General features: G+C 39.9%; 1 protein-coding gene across 5 annotated transcripts in view; it reads left to right on the plus strand.

Annotated features, from left to right (window-relative positions):
- The window catches only part of LOC118445754 (uncharacterized), a 242,922-nt gene that overhangs the window by 123,992 nt on the left and 99,442 nt on the right, over positions 1-19,488 (plus strand). For all 5 annotated transcript variants that reach the window (XM_085663066.1, XM_085663071.1, XM_085663068.1 and 2 more), the window contains one exon: positions 15,997-16,087. In XM_085663066.1, the coding sequence (XP_085519192.1) occupies positions 15,997-16,087 (91 nt within the window). The remainder of the gene's footprint in view (positions 1-15,996; positions 16,088-19,488) is intronic.

The following is a 19,488-nucleotide window of genomic DNA, read 5'->3' on the forward strand; positions in this document are numbered from 1 at the left end:
ATATTAACACGTTGGAGAAGGCTACGTAAAACTCGTTAAGAATGGTGAAATTCGCGGAAAACGCGAGTAAGGGTAAAAAGGGGTGGAGCGAGGGCTACGCGCAATAACACCCTGTGATTCGATTTCAGGCAGTGCGGTGCAAAAGCGACAACTCTTTCTCATACTCTCTCTCTTTCTCTCTCTTTCTCTGTGGGTTGAGCCACTGGCTCTCCCCGGACTCCACCATCTCTAGCACCCTTTCCAAAAGCGACGGTTTAAAGCGTATTAATTAACCCTTTATTAGACCTCGAGTGAAAACCACCGCGCGCTGGCGTAAGATGAGCACGATTCAGGTGGTAGCCAACACTACCGTGTCTGGATTCGTTCTGAGTGTCGTTCAGTATTTATGAAAAGCTCTCGCAGAATACACCGCCGACTCTCGTTCACCGCCCTTGTTCTTTTCCGTTTTTTTTTGCTATACGGTAAAACTTTGTACGAGTTTCTCCTTCCTTTTTTACCTTTTAGTTCAAAATAACGATGAAAATGATGAAAAGGATTTTCAATGAACGAAAAAATTAATCTGTTCCGTTCTATTTTCTCTATATTTCTATTATTTGTTGCTTTTGGTTACTTCTAATCTTCGTACAAGTTTCTTTTTCTAAGAAAGTTTCTATTAAATGTTGTATTTATCTTAAAATATCATTAGACCCATTTCGGAAATGAATTTAGTTACTATAGAAAGTTAGTGAGCAATTTTAAGTAGATTGTCATATTCCTCTTTTTATGATATATTTTTAATATCTCATTTTTTGCGTTATCTTGAATAGTAAGTTGTAACGTTTTTTAATAACAATATTTGTTAATTATATTTAAATTTTGATATTCCCCTATAAAAAAATATGTGCTCCAAGAGATAAGAAAAGAGTTAGAAAAATCTAGTAATAAAAAAAGAGAAAACACACACACACATATATATATATATATATATATATAGAGAGAGAGAGAGAGAGAGAGAGAGGGAAGGAAGGAGAACGCCGTTTATCTGTCGAATGCTTCACATATATCGTTCGTAACGCGACGCGCTTTCTCAGAGGGGTGAGTGTGCTCAATTTGCCACGTCGAGGGTCGCAGAACCCGATGTACGTACCAGAACGTAAAGGAAGAAGGAGAGCCTCGTAGAAAGTGTACGGGGTCTCTTTGAGAGACGTAGGACGAGGTAGGAGATGTAGGACCTCGGGTAGGACGATATACGACGGGATCGAGATGAGATTGTCCCGTTAGGCTTCTTTACCCAAACCCCCCCTTTACCCAAGCATCTCTTTCCTTTCTACTGTGCTCACAAACCACCCTTTACCCCTTAACAGGTTTCTTCTTCGATAAACTCTTTACGTGGCACGAGACTTCGATGCTGGTACTATCTCTGGATACCCGTTAGAATTCCTTTTCGAAGAAGATCGGAATAGCATTCGAGAAAAAAGAAAGAGTTCATGAGAATCATTGAAATTTTACTACTTTCGGATACTGTTAAAACGATTCTAATATTTTATTGATATTTTAGAATAACGATTCTCTTCTTATTAGAGGTGTTCGTTAATAAGGTATATTAACGTAAAATTATTTTTAATATTAACCTTTCTAGATTATTTTTCTCTATAACTTTTTAATCACTTTTGACGTGATACTTTATTCAGTTGATAAAATAAATCGAGGAAGAAAACAGTTTTATTAAAAAATTGCTTTTAAATAATATGTTTAAAATATCGAAATTAGAAAAACCAAATCGAAGTTGGCTAAAAACAAACAAAAGGAAAGAAATTATAATACAATGGGTTAATTAAAATGTTTATTTTATCAAATAAATTTTAAGAGCGTTTTTTATGTATTATTCTATTTATATGCATGATACCGATATTATAGATCATCATGTACAATGTCTTAAAGCTTGAAGACGCAACGTGCATTTGATAGCCTTATCCTTGGGCGAAGAGTCGTTTGGTAGCAGATAGAAGAGAGTATGGACGGCATAGAAGAGGAAAGGGTGGATGACTTTCGGGCGCAAACTCGAGTAACACGCGAGGGAAGCTGTAGAGATAGCTAGTGTATATGTTTGTACGTGCGAAAGAGATAGAAATAGAGATAGAGATAGAGATAGATAGATAGATAGAGAGAGAGAGAGAGAGAGAGAGAGAGAGAGAAAGAGAAAGAGAGAGTGGAATTTAGACACGTGCGAAGACGTAGACTAGACGAAACAATGCGGATATTGGACCGGGGAAATATGGAGGCAAAATAGAGAGACGAGCTGTCGATACCGAGGAGACGAAAGAGACTGACGATGGCGGAACGCGAAGTAATGCGAGTAGGCAAACTTTCGTAGAGGGTGAAAGCGGAATACTTGCCGGTTATCAGAGCCTTTTACAAAGGTAAAGATGTAGGGCCTTTATTTTGCTTACCTCCTTTCTCGAGCTTCTTGGTGTAGGATACGTATGATAACGACCGATAAAGTATATAGAAAATCGATAATATCGTATGGAAAATTTTAATAACGAGTCTAGCTATTTAATTTCGATTAATGAACAAGGAAAGAATGAAAGGAGAGATTTCATGTGATGTTACGAATGAAATCATGGACGAAGAGAAAACGCGTTTAGAATTGCATCAGTTCTGTTCAGTAAAAGTACGACGTTCCGATTTCTACGTCTAGGAAGTTTGTGTCATCGCGAAAGGAGATAGAGAGAAGGGTAATAGGAGACAGAGGATCGAATTCAATCGTGCGAAACTCGAGGGATTCTCGGGATCAAGAATCGACGATCGACTTCCCGAAGTACAAAAAGAAAAAATGAAGGGGAAGTACGTTCCAGCCGGGGAAAAGGCATTCGTTGAGCATTTTGCGACGGGTTAGCCGGCTTCTCTCGCTGCAGGAGCAAAAGTAGAACCTGTTTAATGGAGCTCGAGCCATTCTGGAAATTTGATCGGCGAGAACAGCCAGGCAGCCGTTTTCCTCCGCCTCCTTCTATATCCTTCTGTTTTTTCTTATACCATTCTCCACCATTCTTTTTTCTCTTTTCACAGCAGTCACGGTGAACTTTGATTTTATTTCACATCCGTTTATTTTTTTTTCCCCAAGTTTCTTTCTACCGAATTATGTAGTAGCCGTCATAGTAAAAACTGTGATTTTCAGGAAACGTGTTCGTCAATATGATCTTGTAATTTCTTGTTATATAGATTAATGATTGCTGGGATAAGTTCAATCGTCCTTTTAATTAATTGCGACAGGAGTTCGAGGGAGATCGCGAGGATTACGATTTACGTTAAGGAATTTCAAAGTCGAATAGAAAGAAACGTTGCCGGTTTAGCGAAAATATGTGAAGGAATAGAAGAGGAAAGGTCGGAAACGAATAGAGAACTAGCGTTGGCAGTTTTCAAAATTTACTGTCCCTTCGATCAGCAAGCGAAGAGCCGTAACGCTTTTTGTTTGCATGCAAAGTATTGCCAGTCGACTGACCATGCATAGTGCCGCACCATTGTGGTAACATACAAGCATCCAGATATATGGGAAATTTCTACAGGCTCTTTTCTTCAAAAGAGTGATACCAACTCGTGCAGGAAGTGACATGCTTGCGAAATGGGGTGAAAATTTCGTTCTACCGGTTGTCGTCTGTGTTATACGTCCTTTCGAATTCTCTTAACAAAAGGATCGTTGCAATAGTTTTCGAGGGAAGATAGAAAATATTTAGAAAATTCGTGGCATATAAAATACACTGAAAAATTGTTGTTATGGTTTGAAAGGGCACGTATATATATACGTTTTAAGTATATCATTTGATAACAAACTTACGTGATTGTTATTTTGAACTTCACAAGAAAATATTTATTATTTCTTTCTTCTATAGTAGCGGAAGTTATTGTGACAGCGTAGATTTCGATGGATTGAGATAACGTCAAGGGGCAATTTGTTTAGAAACTACATGAAGAGCGACAATATGTTAAGGTATATGAAAGCTTTAAAATCTATGTCGTAGGAATATAAGATATAAATGAGTGTGATTTCAATAAATGAAATGCGATTGAAATTATGTGTTTGTAAATCATCAGATGTGGTTCATTGTTTATTAATTTTAGCCAATGATCAATAGTGAGAGCATCAACGAATAAATTTTTATCAAGTCTTTGTTTCTTACATCACAGACAAATGTTTACATTGTATTGTTATATAAATCCAGTTTCGAGTATTGGTATAATAGAAACGAATGTTATAAGAAAACATTTTCAAAGAAGCAAAGGATCTACTTCGATTGCAAATACTTCGTTTTCTGATTTATCCTTTTATCATGCATAACAATCTTTGTTGATACGAGAATTCATGGAAAAAATTGTTAGAATCTTGAAGGTGGAGTCAATTGGGAAACTTATATATCTTTTCTTTTTTAGCATTTTTTAATAATATTATTCATAATTTTAGAATTCGTAAAAACAACATAATCGAACAATTAATATTATTTTGGCGAATATGAATAAAATCTCTGTGGTTCGCACGCGCCTTAATCGTCGGTAATGATAATACAAGAGCTTCTTCCCCATCTCGGAATATCTACTAATACGTATTCAAAATGTTCCCCATATAAACCGACATGCGTGAATACGAAGCATAGCATTGAGGGCGCAATGGCGGAAAGAGGCCGTGTACTCGTTGCTGCCTCATCCTGTATGCTCGTGTCGTGAAGAGCTTGGCCCTATTTACGTGTTCTGATGGTATTGGGGGCATCATTAAGAGAGAGAGAGAGAGAGAGAGAGAGAGAGAGAGAAAGAGAGAGAGAGAAAGCATTATAGAAAGGGAGAGCGCGAGGAAGCAGAGATGACAAAGCCGCTCGTTAGGCCCTCCGAGGGTCCTCATGACCAGCGCCAAGGGTGAGAACGTGCTTAGGCCTCGATCTGTCCCTTCCTTTCCCATCTTTCTTCCTCTCTATCATTGCGTAACCTCTTTTCTTGCATCCTCTCGAATACCCTTTCTCCGATGGTCACTTGCGAGTCTCAAGAAAGAAGCTTGACTTCAGTGGTCTCTTCTGGTCATTGAAGACCACTCTTTCAACAGGGCTCTCCTTCTAGTTTGATAAAGCCCTTTTCTTCATAGTCAAACTCGTCCGAATTTCTTCCATAACTTTTTATACCGAAAACGATCTTTCATTAAAAGAGAATTCTTATTAAATCGATAAGGTCTATTATCGAAGCTACACGTAGGAGGATTTATGATTTTGTGGAAAATAATCCTCTTGGATATCAAGGCTCGAGCGAGATATCTTTCCAAGAGTACTACCCTCGTAAACACTCTATCGTTTCCCAGCTTTCCCTCTTCTATCGCTTTCCTCATTCCGTACGCATGAGAGTGTCACATTCTACGATGCCATCATAGTTACACTAATGCCCTGCTACAGCGTATAATGTCTCGAAAATGACCGTCTGACCGAGATGAGTTTCATCAAAATTTCACATGCATATTTTATTACGATGTTTGAGGTCTCTCTCAAAATTATGTACGACATTCTAAAAAATTTTTGTATTTACTGTCTTTACTTTATTCTTAGCTAAGGACGTCAAAGTAAAGAGCGTCGTTCTGCTGCTTGTTCGATTATTAATGGTAAACATATATCAGCGAGAAGTTGTACAAATTACTACCCACAACTCAGTCCCTCCGAAAACTCGAGAGGAGTCGAGGAAAGCGGGCCGACGATGGCGGTTTGGAAAGTCGTCGTAGTCATCGTCGAAGTTGGGCGCACGGCAAGTCATGGGAGAGTTGACGATCAGTCAGCTTGATACTTACACCGGTGCCGGTAGGTGATATTCAGAATGTCACGGGGGTACGTTCCATCACTTTCTGGCTCGTGATGTATGCACGAGGTCGCGACCGGTGGCAATCGTAGCGCATACACTTCCAAGTAGCTTGCTCACTACTATAACCAAAACCAACCTCTCTTTTCGCCTCGCCATTTCCCTATGAATATATGAATCGAACCGACGAACTTGCCTATGTAGTATGGTTGGCACGGGTATTCGTGGGGAGCCACGCTCATACTTTATCATCGCGAGATGGCCGGTGTTCTGCTTCTCTTTCTACGTAGCCAATATTACCGCGAAATGTATCACCACACACCGAGCGGTCGACCTTTACCTTATATTTTTCATTGCAAATTGTTCACCCTAACTCCTTGTATTCTTCACATTTATTGATATCTTATAATCTTTCTCTCTCTCTCTCTCTCTCTCTCTCTCCCTATAATTCTCTCTTCCTTCTCCTTCGATAATATTGATTTTATAAATTATTATTGTGTCATTTTTGATACTTTAGAACATATATTGTCTCTCTTTCGAAAGCTTGTAATATTGTTGAACTATAGGACATGCATTATGCTCTTTAAAGTTTAAGCTTTAAGCTACTTATCATCGTTCACCGAAGACTAAGCATATCGATGTTTCGTGAGCTCTCGGAATATCTATGTTCCGTGAGCTATCTTCGAAGGTTATTTTACTTTACTCGGTACTTGATTTTCTCTATGTCTTGGTCCTTTGGGCACTCTCCAAAGGGCCAAAGTCCAAAGCCCGCAGGCTTAACGAGTTGCGCGTACCGTGCACGAGGAAACTCGTCTTCGCGACGTTACAGGGTGGTAATGGAGTTAATTGCTGGCACCGGCCGAAACCAAAGGGGGCTTACAACTTGAGACACCTTATGCACCTGATACCAACAAATTGCTCGGTTCTTACGTTTCTAGGTAATCCAACGTAGCACCTTAGGCCAGATATATACTTACTTAGGCTTAATATATACTTATAAATAAGTTGAATACAAATTTTCAAATGAGTGATGTCTCTGTCTTAAGATTTCATTTTAATCGATAAATTCATTCATATTTTCGTATGTTTTATTATGATTTCGTTATATTTTTACTTTTCATTTCTAAATTAATTTTCCCTATAGTGAAGTTTCATTTACAAAGAGTGACATAACTTATTCGTATTTCATGTCAGAAGGCAAATGTGCACAAAATAGGATAATGTCTTTGCTGGAGTTTCCAGCTGCACAGTCGATGGATGACGACTAGTGTAACACAGAAAAGACATTAGCCAGTAGTCTGAAAGATGGGGAGAAAGGGCAATGGGGTTGTATGTTCTTCGAGCTTTTGGGGTGTGACGAAACGATGGTAGATTTGTGAGATCTATTGTCCAGTAGAAACGGCTCTCACTAAGTAGAATTACGATGACATCACGTACGTTTACGCACTAGGATAAAGTTCTATGGTTGCTTCGACCTCGTAGGTAACTATTACTTCGGCAAATAATAGCAGAGTACGTAGGAATAACGTCGACCATCGTTTCCACATAACGTGTCATGAGATAAATTTACATATTTCACAAAAATGTACTCGAGACTGTGAAAACTATTCCATACATTCAATGTTAAATGCCATCTATTTTAGTATCTTCATTTCATAACGTGACACAATACATTTTTTGTAGTTAAAAGTTTATTATTAAATGTTAGTGACCGTGCATCCAAAAGGCCGAGCTTATTAATGTCATCGGTTCAATTAAAAACCAATTTCGCAGGGTCCACTTAATTGGCTCGTTTCCATCGTAGCGGCAGATATTGCTTTACCACCTATACCACCCTTTGTTTCATGGTATCGCCTTATCGGGACCGTGCAGGATTAATCGCGTATCAGCCTCGTGGCTCACGAGCAACCGCCGGTTTAGTAGAAGCAGCAGAATTAATTAAACTATATATAGCCCATAAAATTGTTTTATTAACTCAACTAAATTGGAAAACTTTTTTCATATCGATACGCTAATTATTCGTATTATCTAAAGAATCGTAAATGTGATAACGATGAAATAGATTTTTTTTAAACGTAGATCATTTTCAATGTATTCTAATATCAGTCATTAACTGATCGACGTTTTAAGCATTTGTTTCGCTTCATCGTTTTACTGGTGATCGAAACTACATTCGTGTTACGATTGGTTGCATAGTTCCAACGATAGTATCGGCTAAACGTAAACGGACTTCCAATTAAGCGGATAACGAGTTTCGATCGTTGTTAAATCCAGCCTTTTGAGCACTTTTGGTACTCGAATTGAAATAATTGGTATCCCGATGTCGACTTCGGTCGAGTAGAGAGAGAAAGAGAAACGAAAGAGAAGAGAGGCACTTTCAGAGAAGCTTTATAAAGTAAGGTAGAATTTGGTGGAAATCAGCACAAGTGGTGGTCTCTGACCACGGTGAAATCGAAGTTTCGCCCGGTATTAAATGCTAATGAGAACCGGTCGTATAATGGTTCGTATGTGTACTCTGACAAATGCTCGAATTAAAGGCGAGTGGGTTTCCGAAATAAAATCCCCTTGAAGAAGGAGATTTTACATGAGGAGCTATGAGAATTTGTGTTATTGAGAGAATCTTCGGGTATACCAAGAACGGTTTAATTATTTTATTTTATTATATCGATATTCATCAAACTTATAGAAATTAAGAGAATATATTTGAAACGAATTCTGGTTTTCTCTATATATACACTTCTCAATGAATTTGGATTCTTCTTCTTATGTTCAGATGCCAACGGAGCTCTATCATTTGGCCGATTTGGCTGATTCATACGTTTGTTGGTGGCGGAAAGGAGAGAAATTTAAATTCTCGTGCCGCCTCGCTTAATCCGTGGCTTAAAGAGCTTAACCCCACGAATACCTCGTCAGAGCTTCCCTCAATGACGACGGAGACCATGGTGCCAGAGAGCAGGTTTATTAGCGCACGGATTTCGAAATTCTTTTCATCGTTGGTTGGGACACGAGGCCTCCCACGCCGTTTACATAAGCAAGTTCTCTGGATTGCCTTTTTGATATGTAGATAAGGGGTGGTACCGCTTTTACGCCGTTTACGCCCCACTGCGGAGTAAAGAGAAAACGGACTTAAACCCCGACCACTCTCATTCTCTTTTCGTCGACTTTGCGACAGTTACTTCAAGTGTTCTACTGGTTAGTTGTTCTTCAACCTTTGACTTCTCAAAACACTTGTAAACATTAAGAGACACGTTTCTGAAATGGGAATATTTCATTTTCTAAAAAACAAAAAATATTTCTTTTTTATAACATATATTCGAATTATTTTTGGACCGCCTTCGTGGTGTAGTGATTAGCAATTCGGCCTCTCAACCGGGATTTCGATTTTCGACACTACCTTGAGATTTTTTCAGGAGGCAGTTGGTTTGGAACCGTGTTGACTTAACTCACATAGAATCTCGGTGTCGTACGTTGCTAGCAAGACGTAATGATAATCAGCTAACATCATCATTACAGTGCAGAAGGTAAGAGGAAACCACTGCACTGTCTCAAGAAATGCGGAAAACGGACACATTCTTCAGAGATGAAGAAATAAGACTAAAGAGATTCGAATTATTTATATGTATATTTAATTGAATAATTGTTTTGTCGTTGATAATTAAATAACACATTTTGAGTTTTATAATTTTACAATTTTTACAGTCTTTGTAAAAGAAAAATATTATTTTTAAATTTAATGAAATAGAAGCTATGTTTTTGTTAATTAGATAAACTTTTTGAGAATAGGGTTTATTTAGTATTTTACTATGTCCATAAAAGGAACGGCTTGGGAGGATAATCATCGAGGTAAAAAAGTTGTATGAAAATTGCAACCGAGAATCGAACAAGATTGAAAAATTACGGGCGCAAAACATGGCCAGAGACATAAACAAATAACATGTGAATGATTTCTTGACAATGATTAGTGGTAAACCTCGTTAGGAAAGTTTTGATCACTAGGACGCTTCGTGGTAATTGAGAAACTAATGTAAGGTCAAAGAATGTCTTTTTGTTGTTCTTCGCAGAATATTTTTTGTCAAAAGTTATATTTTATAAAACAAGCAAGCATCTACGCAAGGAAAATGTAGAAACTCGCTTGGTTACTCAATAGACTATCGTGAGATAAAAAGGAGAAACTCGATAAAAGGATAAATGACTAGCTCAGCGAAAGTCTATTTTTCCGATCACACTGGAATCTCCAGGGATTCGATCGTAAGAAATAGTAGCGGCTGATAAGCGAACGAAGAAACGGAAAAACGAAGGAAAGGAGGGTCCACGTTTTCTTCTCCAATCTCGGCGATTCGTCGTTTATTGGACCGCTTCGTTCTGCGTAGAATCGCTCATTTACTACTATTATCTGAGGTAAACAGATTTACTTATTACCAGACATATTTTTTCTGACTACTCAACGCCCTTGTTTCTTTCTTTTTAGTGTTGATCTATAAGTTAAGCTGATTAATATTTTCAAGCGTAGTCTAGTATGGGGACTATAGTCTAGTCTATAGTCTAGTCGAGGGGACAAAGTAATTAAACATTAGTTCTGAAAAGATAGATAAGAGACGAAAGCTGAAAATAATTTTCGAATGGGTTGATCACACGAATGGAGAAATGAGAGTGGTAAACGAGAAGAGAAGAGAGGGGAAACAGGTATAATCACGCGACAGACAATTACACAAAGTCCCTCGTAGAGTCTGGCTTTCCCCACAATGCTGTGGCGAGCAAAGGATTAATAGAGACCGGCCAGCCTCCGTGAGAAAGCTTCATCCTTTGTTCTTTAGATTTTCTTTCGAATGCCGTGTGATCTGCCAAATGAGACACGTGTCGTTTTTTGCTTAAGCCTCCCTTCGTTAGCATCCTTCTTATTTCGATTAGCTTTGATGTCGAAGAAGGTCCAACAGATCGATATGAGTTCTAACATCAACGAACGTTTGAAAAATGCTTCGGCTACTTTCGTCTTGGCGAAAAATCAAAATCTCTTGTACTCAAGGCCAAAATACGTTGCTGAGGTTTACGCGAAAAGAGGAGAAGCTGATTCCTGTAGGTTCCTGGAATTAGAATGGCGACCGGCATCAAAGGCAGCCAGCCGGTGAAAGACGAGAATTTTCATCGGAAGCCATGCGATGATGAGAGAGAAATGCTTGTTGAAAGAGAAAGATAGAGAGAGAATTCACGAATGAGAGGTAGTCAGTTCGTGAGTTTGCGAGTTCCGAGTCAAAGGGATTGCCGTATATTAAACTACTTTTCGGCTCCCTCTTTCTCCCAGCTTCCACGATTCGTACGTAGTATCTCTCTGGACCACGCGATTCTTGCTGCTATTGCTTCTCTCATCCTCTTCTCTCGCTTTTTCTCTCTATCATCCTTCTCGTCATCACTCGGATAGTGAACAATGGTGAGCTAAAACCCGTCGTCAGCAGGGAGGAAGACAGGCAGGCAGGCAGGCAGATCAAATTTTTTCTATGTTCCATGCCATATTAATAAGTTTTTTAAAGAAAAGAAAAATAGATACGAATGTGTCCTAGAAAGTTTTTTGATGATCAAGAATGAAACATGACGGCCGTGAGAACTCTAGGATGCAGAGTCTAGTTCTTTGGAGAAAGCTGTCGAGAACGTTAGCTACTATGTAGGTTCGAATCACGCGAAACGCTAATCCATGAACCGTGGGGCAACATCCATTGAAGGGTGCTTCTTTGGTGCCATTAGTCATTAGCGATTCTAAAAGCTCCCGGGATAGAATATTATGGTGGTGGTCGCGGCAACGGTGGCAACGTTGGCGGCTTTTACCATACTTCAGCTTTATGCGAGGCTCATTCATCAAAACCTAACGGAGCCCAACGGGCTTCATAGGAACGCGCGAGGTGTGGGATAACCGTACGCTACGTTGTAGCTCGTGCTACTTATGATTTGTGACCTTACGCCAGCGTACATTTTCGAAACGTTTCTAAAAGGTCGACTTTTATCGTTAATCCACCTTGTGCATCTTTATTTATTAACGCTACCTTTTGAAACTATCTTTACGTATTTTATCTACTTTCAAACTATTCTACCTTTTATTGCATTGCAATATGATGGCGTCTATTGTTTATATGACTATTAATGCTTAGAAAAGTTACGAACGGATTATTCCGAGAAAAAAAAAAATTGAGAGGAAAATGTTAAATTGGTCGACGTTGTTTTCAGTCGTCCAGATTGATCGGACTCAATGTTTTATTTTTCCTTGATATTCGACGTTCTTTCAAGGTGGATGTTTATCGCGTTTTGGCCGAAAATCTTCACGCGCCAAAGCCAACAACGTAGAAGCACGAACTAGAAGCATAGGTGAGAAACTGTCGATCCTGTCACATGTCCAATGAACCATAGAGACGAGCCATTACTTCTCTTTCTCTACTGGCCTCCGAAGAGAAATAATAAAAATGCCATTAGTGTCGCAGTCGAGGCACAGGACAGCGTGAGGCTGGAGACGTGAGCGTTTCACCCCAGATTTCGGACGATATATCTCATCCCCTTAAACCACTTTAACGTCTTTGTCACGGACTTTCCCACTTGACGAGGCTAATCCTTCTTCCCTCGTCTCTGCTCCCGCTTGCTTCTTCTTCTCATTCTTCCTTCGAGCTCTTTCGTACTATTCCTTGGTCCACTGACCGAGAGTGGACGATCTTAAAACTCTTTCACGGACTGGAATAAAAATAATTGCTTCGTGATTCTGTATCCAACCCCTATTATCTGTGTAACTTCTCAATCTTTCCTCTTTTTCCCAATTTTTTCCCTTTTTACACATTTTTTCTAGCTATACTTCTCTGATCTTTTCTTTTTCTCTTTTTTCCCTCGTCCCTCAAAGCACGACCGAGAGGATATAAATCGAGACGCGAGAGAAACGAGATCGTCCTCCAAAATAAGATAACATCTTATCTACTCCCTCCTAGCAGCTTCCAGGCGAAGAAAGAAAAGAGGACGATGAAGAGAAAAGGCAAATTCCCGAATAAACACATCCGCGCCTCTTTATGATGGCACTTTGCAGATTCACCCTCGTTGACGCTCTCCTCCTTGCTCTCTGCTCTGTGTACCGTACGCATTATTAACTTAACCACCGGAAAATGTCAACCGACGGGCTTACTTCTTTCTATCTATCTTTTTCTCTCTTGGCCCTTGCTTTTCTTTATTTTAGCGCCCTAGCAGCCCGTTGTCATTTTTTCTTTCTACTCTCGAAGCCTCATACGACCTTTATCTTTATCGTTTGCCTTCAAAGATTCCTTCATTTTATATATAATATACAGTATAGTACACGTCATGTATTTATCCCTAGAACAAGAGCTTTTTTGTCTCCTTCTAGAATAGGGAAAAAAATCATGAAGATTTTTTTTATAAGCTCTAACTACGTAGGTATTTATACATAAGATTTATTCGAAGGAAATAAGACTCGATATCGGATTTCTAAACGTTTTAATCGTCTGCTCGTTCTTTTTTTTTCTTTCCCTATTCCTTCCTCGTTTTCTCTTTTTATCTCCTTCTTCTTCTCCTTTCCTCTTTCGCGATGCGGAAAGTCCTTTTCCAGAAAGGAGTTATCACCGAAGGAAGGAATACAAGCACCCACCGACGGTCGTTCTACCGAAAAGGGGCTGGAGACGCCCGGCGGGGTTTGAAACGACCCCCGCAAGCCGAGGCTGAAGTCTGAAAGATAAGGTGCCCCTCTTCTCTTTCGCCTACCTCCTAGATTATGGAATGGCACTTTAATTACACTAATGGGAGAACCAAATGTTAATTACAATTCGAAGTCTAAAAGAGAAGTGATTCGCGCACGATGGAAGGAAGGCAAGAGTGAGAGAGATGGAAATCTGAAAGAAGAAGATGTCAGAAAAAAGGGAAAAAGAAAAAATAAAGAGGAGTATATCGTAATTAGTATTATTCGAAACGTAGTCTCTCCGCTAAACTGATTTTCGTTTAGGAAAGAGTATCAAAGGGACTTTCTCATTTTTCTTGTTTTCCCTCAGTGGACTCCATCTTGTTACGTCTAGAAACTAATTTCAGTGAAGCTATTTGAAATGATACGATCACGACAACAACAAGAACATCGAGCTATCGATGACGACGGAGGCGACGGTGGCGGCGGACGGGTTTCAATTTAAAGTTGGAAGAGCGTGTCGGGATTTCAATGTACAAAATGCGTATGCTAAACTTTTCGCACCCCTTCTGGCCAAAACCCTCTTCACCTTTTCTACGTCGTGCATCCTGACAGACGAGAACCGTGGACACATGAAGCAAACGGTGGACAACGTTACGTCTGACGTTCCGACGGGAAAAATCAGCAAGTCTGATCAGCGAGCACGGAAAGTAGAAAAGGACACAAGTAGAACGCAGAGTGGTACAGTAAGCCTGCTCGTGGGACAAATGTATCGTGAATACTTTGAAGTTCGTGTCCCAAAGGACAAATTACTTTTTTCGAGGCGTATCATAGTCGGCCTTAAAGATCACCCTTATAGGAAACTCATCGAGAGCCGATTAACGAGAATGAATTCGATCGACTTATGGAAATTAGAATGTTCAAAGGAACGGGAAAAGTGATACTTGCTTTTTTTTAACATTTTCGTACTCCAAATGTCAAATAGTCAGTCGTCTACAAATCCGAAAATCGCAAGACCACTCTCTGCTGTAGCAACGATGGCCAACGAGGGGAAAGATGGTAAGGTTAGAACGTGATTGATTTTGCATACGACGCGGATTGGACAGGTTTGAGAAATTGGACTGACTTTCTGGCTGGTTTGGTCTCTCCTTTAGCCATCTTGCCCCTCGAGCTACGTCCTTTCATTTTTCCCTACCTCTTCTTGTCTCTCTTCATCTCTCTCTTTTTCTTTCTATATCGCAAGTGTTATATTACTGGACGTTATACGTGCTCACATGGACACATATGTACGTCGGTGTGTTGCGTATATGGATAGAAATATCTTCTATGGATAGAAGTATCTTTTCACGAAACGAAGAAGGGTTCCCTCTCGTATCTTTCGTAGGAAAACATCGAAGAAGATTGGCCTCGAACGAGCGATTTGTGCGATTTTCGAGGACGTATTTATGAGCATTTCAAGCTCTCTTTTTCTCTACGCCTCTACTTTCATATTGCATTTGCCTTCGACGCAGTAAGTTTTGCGCGTGTCTTTCCTTATAACGTGCAAATGGATGACGTAAGGCAAGCTACAGCCTTGCTATCGGATATCTTTTTCACGATAGCTACGATAAAAATATATCGTATATCTTTATTTTACCTTGTTTTTTCCATATATAATAACTATAATTCTAATCTTACGAAAAAAACTTTTTTTAAGTATTTAAAAATTAATACCATTAAGATGTCGTTTATATGTTATTTGATTATCTAGTAATATTCTTTAGTTCTGTCATATAATTTTTCGAATAAAATTTCTTTTCCTTAGGTACGCAAAAATGAAGGACTGTTTCTATGAAGAAACTATTCATAGACACTTTCGTTTAACGCTATCTATCGACGTCAGACTGGATAACAGATCGAACGATTTATTCTAAACCTTTATCCTAGGGCCCCCTCGAAATTTATGAAAGAAGACGCGCGTTTAACCGACTCGCTCAGTCATCCCTCACTACGGTGTTGAAACTACCCTTCCACTCGGCGGTCTTCTCTCGCTCGTATTCGTTCGTTCATTCGTTCATTCGTTCGTTCGCTCGCTCGCTCGCTCGTGCGAGCATCCCCATCGCACTTACTCTTCCTTTCCTCCCTCCTCCGTACCATGCTCGCATATCAGCCCTTTATTTTATACGGAGGCGAGTCAGTCCGAATCGCTCCTGATATTAAAGGAGATGGTTCACCCTTGGCACGTGATCGGGATACCCAAATCCTATGATCGGACGGCTAGGGACTTCCTTATTGGCGAAAGAGGCTAAAGTCGAGACAAAACGCGAGGGTGAAATCGTAAAAGAAGCTCGAGAATGACAAAAAAAAGCTTGCTACGTGAGACATCGTTCATGAGATGTTCTTTATTTTATTTATCGATAAAGAGTTAATTAATTAAGACCTAAAAATAATCTTTAATATAACAGGATTAATATATTTGGACAGATCTAGTGAAATTATATTTTTATTTAACTTATAAAGTAATTCAATACAATATACTAACGTTATACCACTTTTTATTTCAGTTGTACTTGAGCAAAACACGACAGAGTGGACTTTTGGAAGATCCACAACAATCTATCTCGCGAGCAGCTTGTTTAAATCCACGCCAACAAGGTAAGCTTTCTACCATCACAACTCTCTCTTTGCCAGTTTTTGTTTTAAAGCTTCCAAAAACAGCATATTTTTTTTCAACGTCATCTATAAAAATCCTTGGAATATTCGCCGTCGCCTCCGTCGGACTCCACAGACAAGCACTTTCGTCTTGCTCTCCGAGCAACACTCCCTCGATCGTCTTTTTCTCGTTTCCCTCTTGTGCAAGCGGAAAGTTTTCTGCGTCGTGGAAGAACTACTCTTCTAGCGTTTAATATCGTAACGCTGGAATATCTCGTCTCGTGCTTCAGTGCTTCGAAGTTACGTAAGGAACATTGGAGAATACTAAAAGTTTTCTGCGTAAAAACTGTTTTCTCTCTCTCTCTCTCTCTCTCTCTCTCTCTCTTTTCTTCAGGAAGATAGTGTCAAACATCGATTCGAAGAATTTTCAAATAAATTTCTTTGATTACAAAATCAAAAGAAAGAAATATCAAAGAAAAATTACATGGAAAAAATGGCAATCGTCAAGAACGATTTTCCAGATCCTTCTGAGAGTTTCTTTCTACAATTTTCCTGATAGTCAGAACTCGACCACCGCGTTAGGGGTTTCTGGTGGTCGATGACAACGACGAGAACGGTGGCGGGTGATTCGATGCCGCGAGACAGAGGAGAGGGCAAGGCCCTGCTATCATATATAACCTCGCGACGGGTTCGCATAAATATTCTAATAACTTCGGAAACTAATATGATTGCGTCCACCAGGAATAATATCCAACTATATCGTGTGGACATCGAGTAAGCTAGCGTATACGTATACGTACGTAATATGTTGGTCGTGTAGAATATAAAATACATGTCTTTGTATTCATTATTGTGAAGGTAGAACGGCATCGACCATCAAGTACGACGAAGTACATGAAGACTAATGAAAGTGATCTACTCTGATCATTACTTTTATCAAAGTTTTTTTAGTTTTCATCGGCTTTCAACAGAAAATAGTCATGAACATTATGGGGATTTCGTGTATGTAACAAAACAATTATTTGTGGAAGTTCAGCAACCTTCATGATATATCGTCATTTCCAAGAGTTTCAAAAAGTGATCGTATTAGTAAAAAGAAAAGATAAATCGAGAATTATCTCGACATATTGGACAAACAATTCGTACTCAAAGGCACATTTCGATGGAGTGGCCATTGCTCGGATGGTCTCAGACGGCCTCGAGATGGTATAACCTCTGGACCTCTGGTCGAGTATCGAAAACAAAAGGCCGACGTTTCAATTAGGTCCCTTATTAGTTAGCAGCGATAATAGGGCCAGCGGCGGTCGAAGCGGCAACACACCAGGGGCTTTCCAGTGCTTAACCGAAGGTTACGTTAGGACCGTACGGGTTGTTTGCGTGGATTCAGCTCTTACGATATTAAGGGTCGACCTAGGCACTCTCCTACAGCTCATCGTCCAAGCTCCATGCTCAGACCAACCAGTCCATTTCCCTATACGTAGCAGACTCCGGTCCGTTGAAGGAGTAGAAAGAGGGTAGAAGGGAAAGGGGAACGGTAGTCTTGGTTTCTTGCATGGCTCGGCTGTTCTGTCGGTCGTTAGGTCGATTGATTTTCTCGCGCAGTGTAAATTCCTGGTAGAGAGTCAAAGTGTACGAAAATGGTTGGTGTATAAAGGTAGATAGATAGGTAGTAGGTGTGGAGGAGATAGTCCGGTCCGATGTGGCCGAGAATGGAAAGTAGACGAAGAGAACGGACGAGAGAGTGGTCGAGCTAGGAGGAATTTGTCGCGAGGAGTCGGTTGCAGCAGTTGCCTGCGGAGAGCCGCAATGATCCTCTCGTTTCACCCATTCTATGCTACCGCATGGTACCGCTTTCGGGTAGTTCCCTCTTTCTCGTCTTATTCTGCACACCATTACTATCTTCGTTCTCACTACTCCTCTTGCTTTTAGCTGTTGTTACTATTGCTGCTATTCCTACTGAGTTGCTACTAGTGCTGCTACTATTACCGAGGCACTTTTAGAAAATTAAGTTAGGGTTATTCAAAACTATACTTTTATCTTCCTGTCGGAATTGTTAACAAATACTCGAGAAAATCGATTCATCAGTTATACAAAGGAGCATTGAAGTAATAATATTCGGAATATAATCATATTATTTTATAATATATCCGTCGATCCGTTTTTTACTAAATAAATTAAGAATTTTGATTGACTTGGAGTAAAATTGCAATGAAGGAAGCTTTGCTTTTTATTAGTTTATTCTGCTTAAATGTTACGTTCTGCAGGTTATATTTATAGGACTTAGCGTTGGTTTTAGTGTCGACATGGAAGACATAGGCGAGGGACCATGTAGCGACAAGAGGTAGGAGAGGTACGTGGCAGGGGAATGGTAGCGACATCTTGTATTGTCAGATCCCAACGCGACAAATTCATAATTGCGTTAATGCGGTACGGCGAGGGGTTCTTGCCGCAACCACCGCAAGGCGCGCCCTGGCGTCTTGTGGCTACAAGAGAGAGCTGAGAAAGGAAGAGAGAATTACAGAGAGAGAGAGAGAGAGAAAGAGAAGGAGAGAGAGGAGGATGAAAGAGAAGGAGGGAGAGGATTCTCTGACGGTACGGGCTCGTTAATCTTCCGAGGATTACCCAAGGAGGAAGTATCGCCATTGTGCCTAGGCGTTCGTTTTCGGACCGATAATTATTAATTAAATCGCCCGGAGGAGCCATTCTGCGATTTATCGACTTGTCGAGTTTTTTCATCGACGTTTCATTATCTCAACGTGCTCCCTGTCAAACACAAATATCCTTATTATGAGAAAAGCAGAAGTAATACTGTCGACAAATTTATTTTTCTCATATTGTATAGTTAGTCTTCGAATAACCTGGATTATCTTGTTGAAAGCTGAGTGCCACTTCGAAAAGTAATACGTTTCAAAGGATATTTGTAAGTTCTTTAAGCAAATTCGTGCAGCTTCGTTTGATTTCAAGAACGTTTCCATTCCGTTAGAATTCTATTGAGTTAATCGCAAAAAACTGCGGAGGAGTAATTAATCGCGGAGAGTTTTCAATGATCGAGCAAATCGCGTCGAAGGGTCATCAAATCTGCACGAGCGAACACGAGGATGAAAAGAGAGCAAATGACAAAGAGAGAGAAAGGGTTGCGTACGCGAACGATCGTGGTAAACGGGACAAGGGTAAAAAGGATGGAGTTGCATGGGAGCGAAAGAGCAACGACGAACGAACGAGTCGAAATAAAACAGTGATATCGAGGCATTTCACGCACGAGCGAGAACGTTTAGCAGATTCAACGTGCGTGCCGGCACTCTGCTACCCTACCGCGGTGAAACGTCTTTTTCTCTCTTTCTCTCTCTCTTTCTCTCTTTCTCTCTCTTTCTCTCTCTTTCTCTCTCTCTCTCTCTCTTTCTAGC

The sequence above is a fragment of the Vespa mandarinia genome, chromosome 1, assembly GCF_050613455.1.
Source record: "Vespa mandarinia isolate Hongniang chromosome 1, ASM5061345v1, whole genome shotgun sequence".
In the NCBI taxonomy this organism is placed as follows: domain Eukaryota; kingdom Metazoa; phylum Arthropoda; class Insecta; order Hymenoptera; family Vespidae; genus Vespa; species Vespa mandarinia.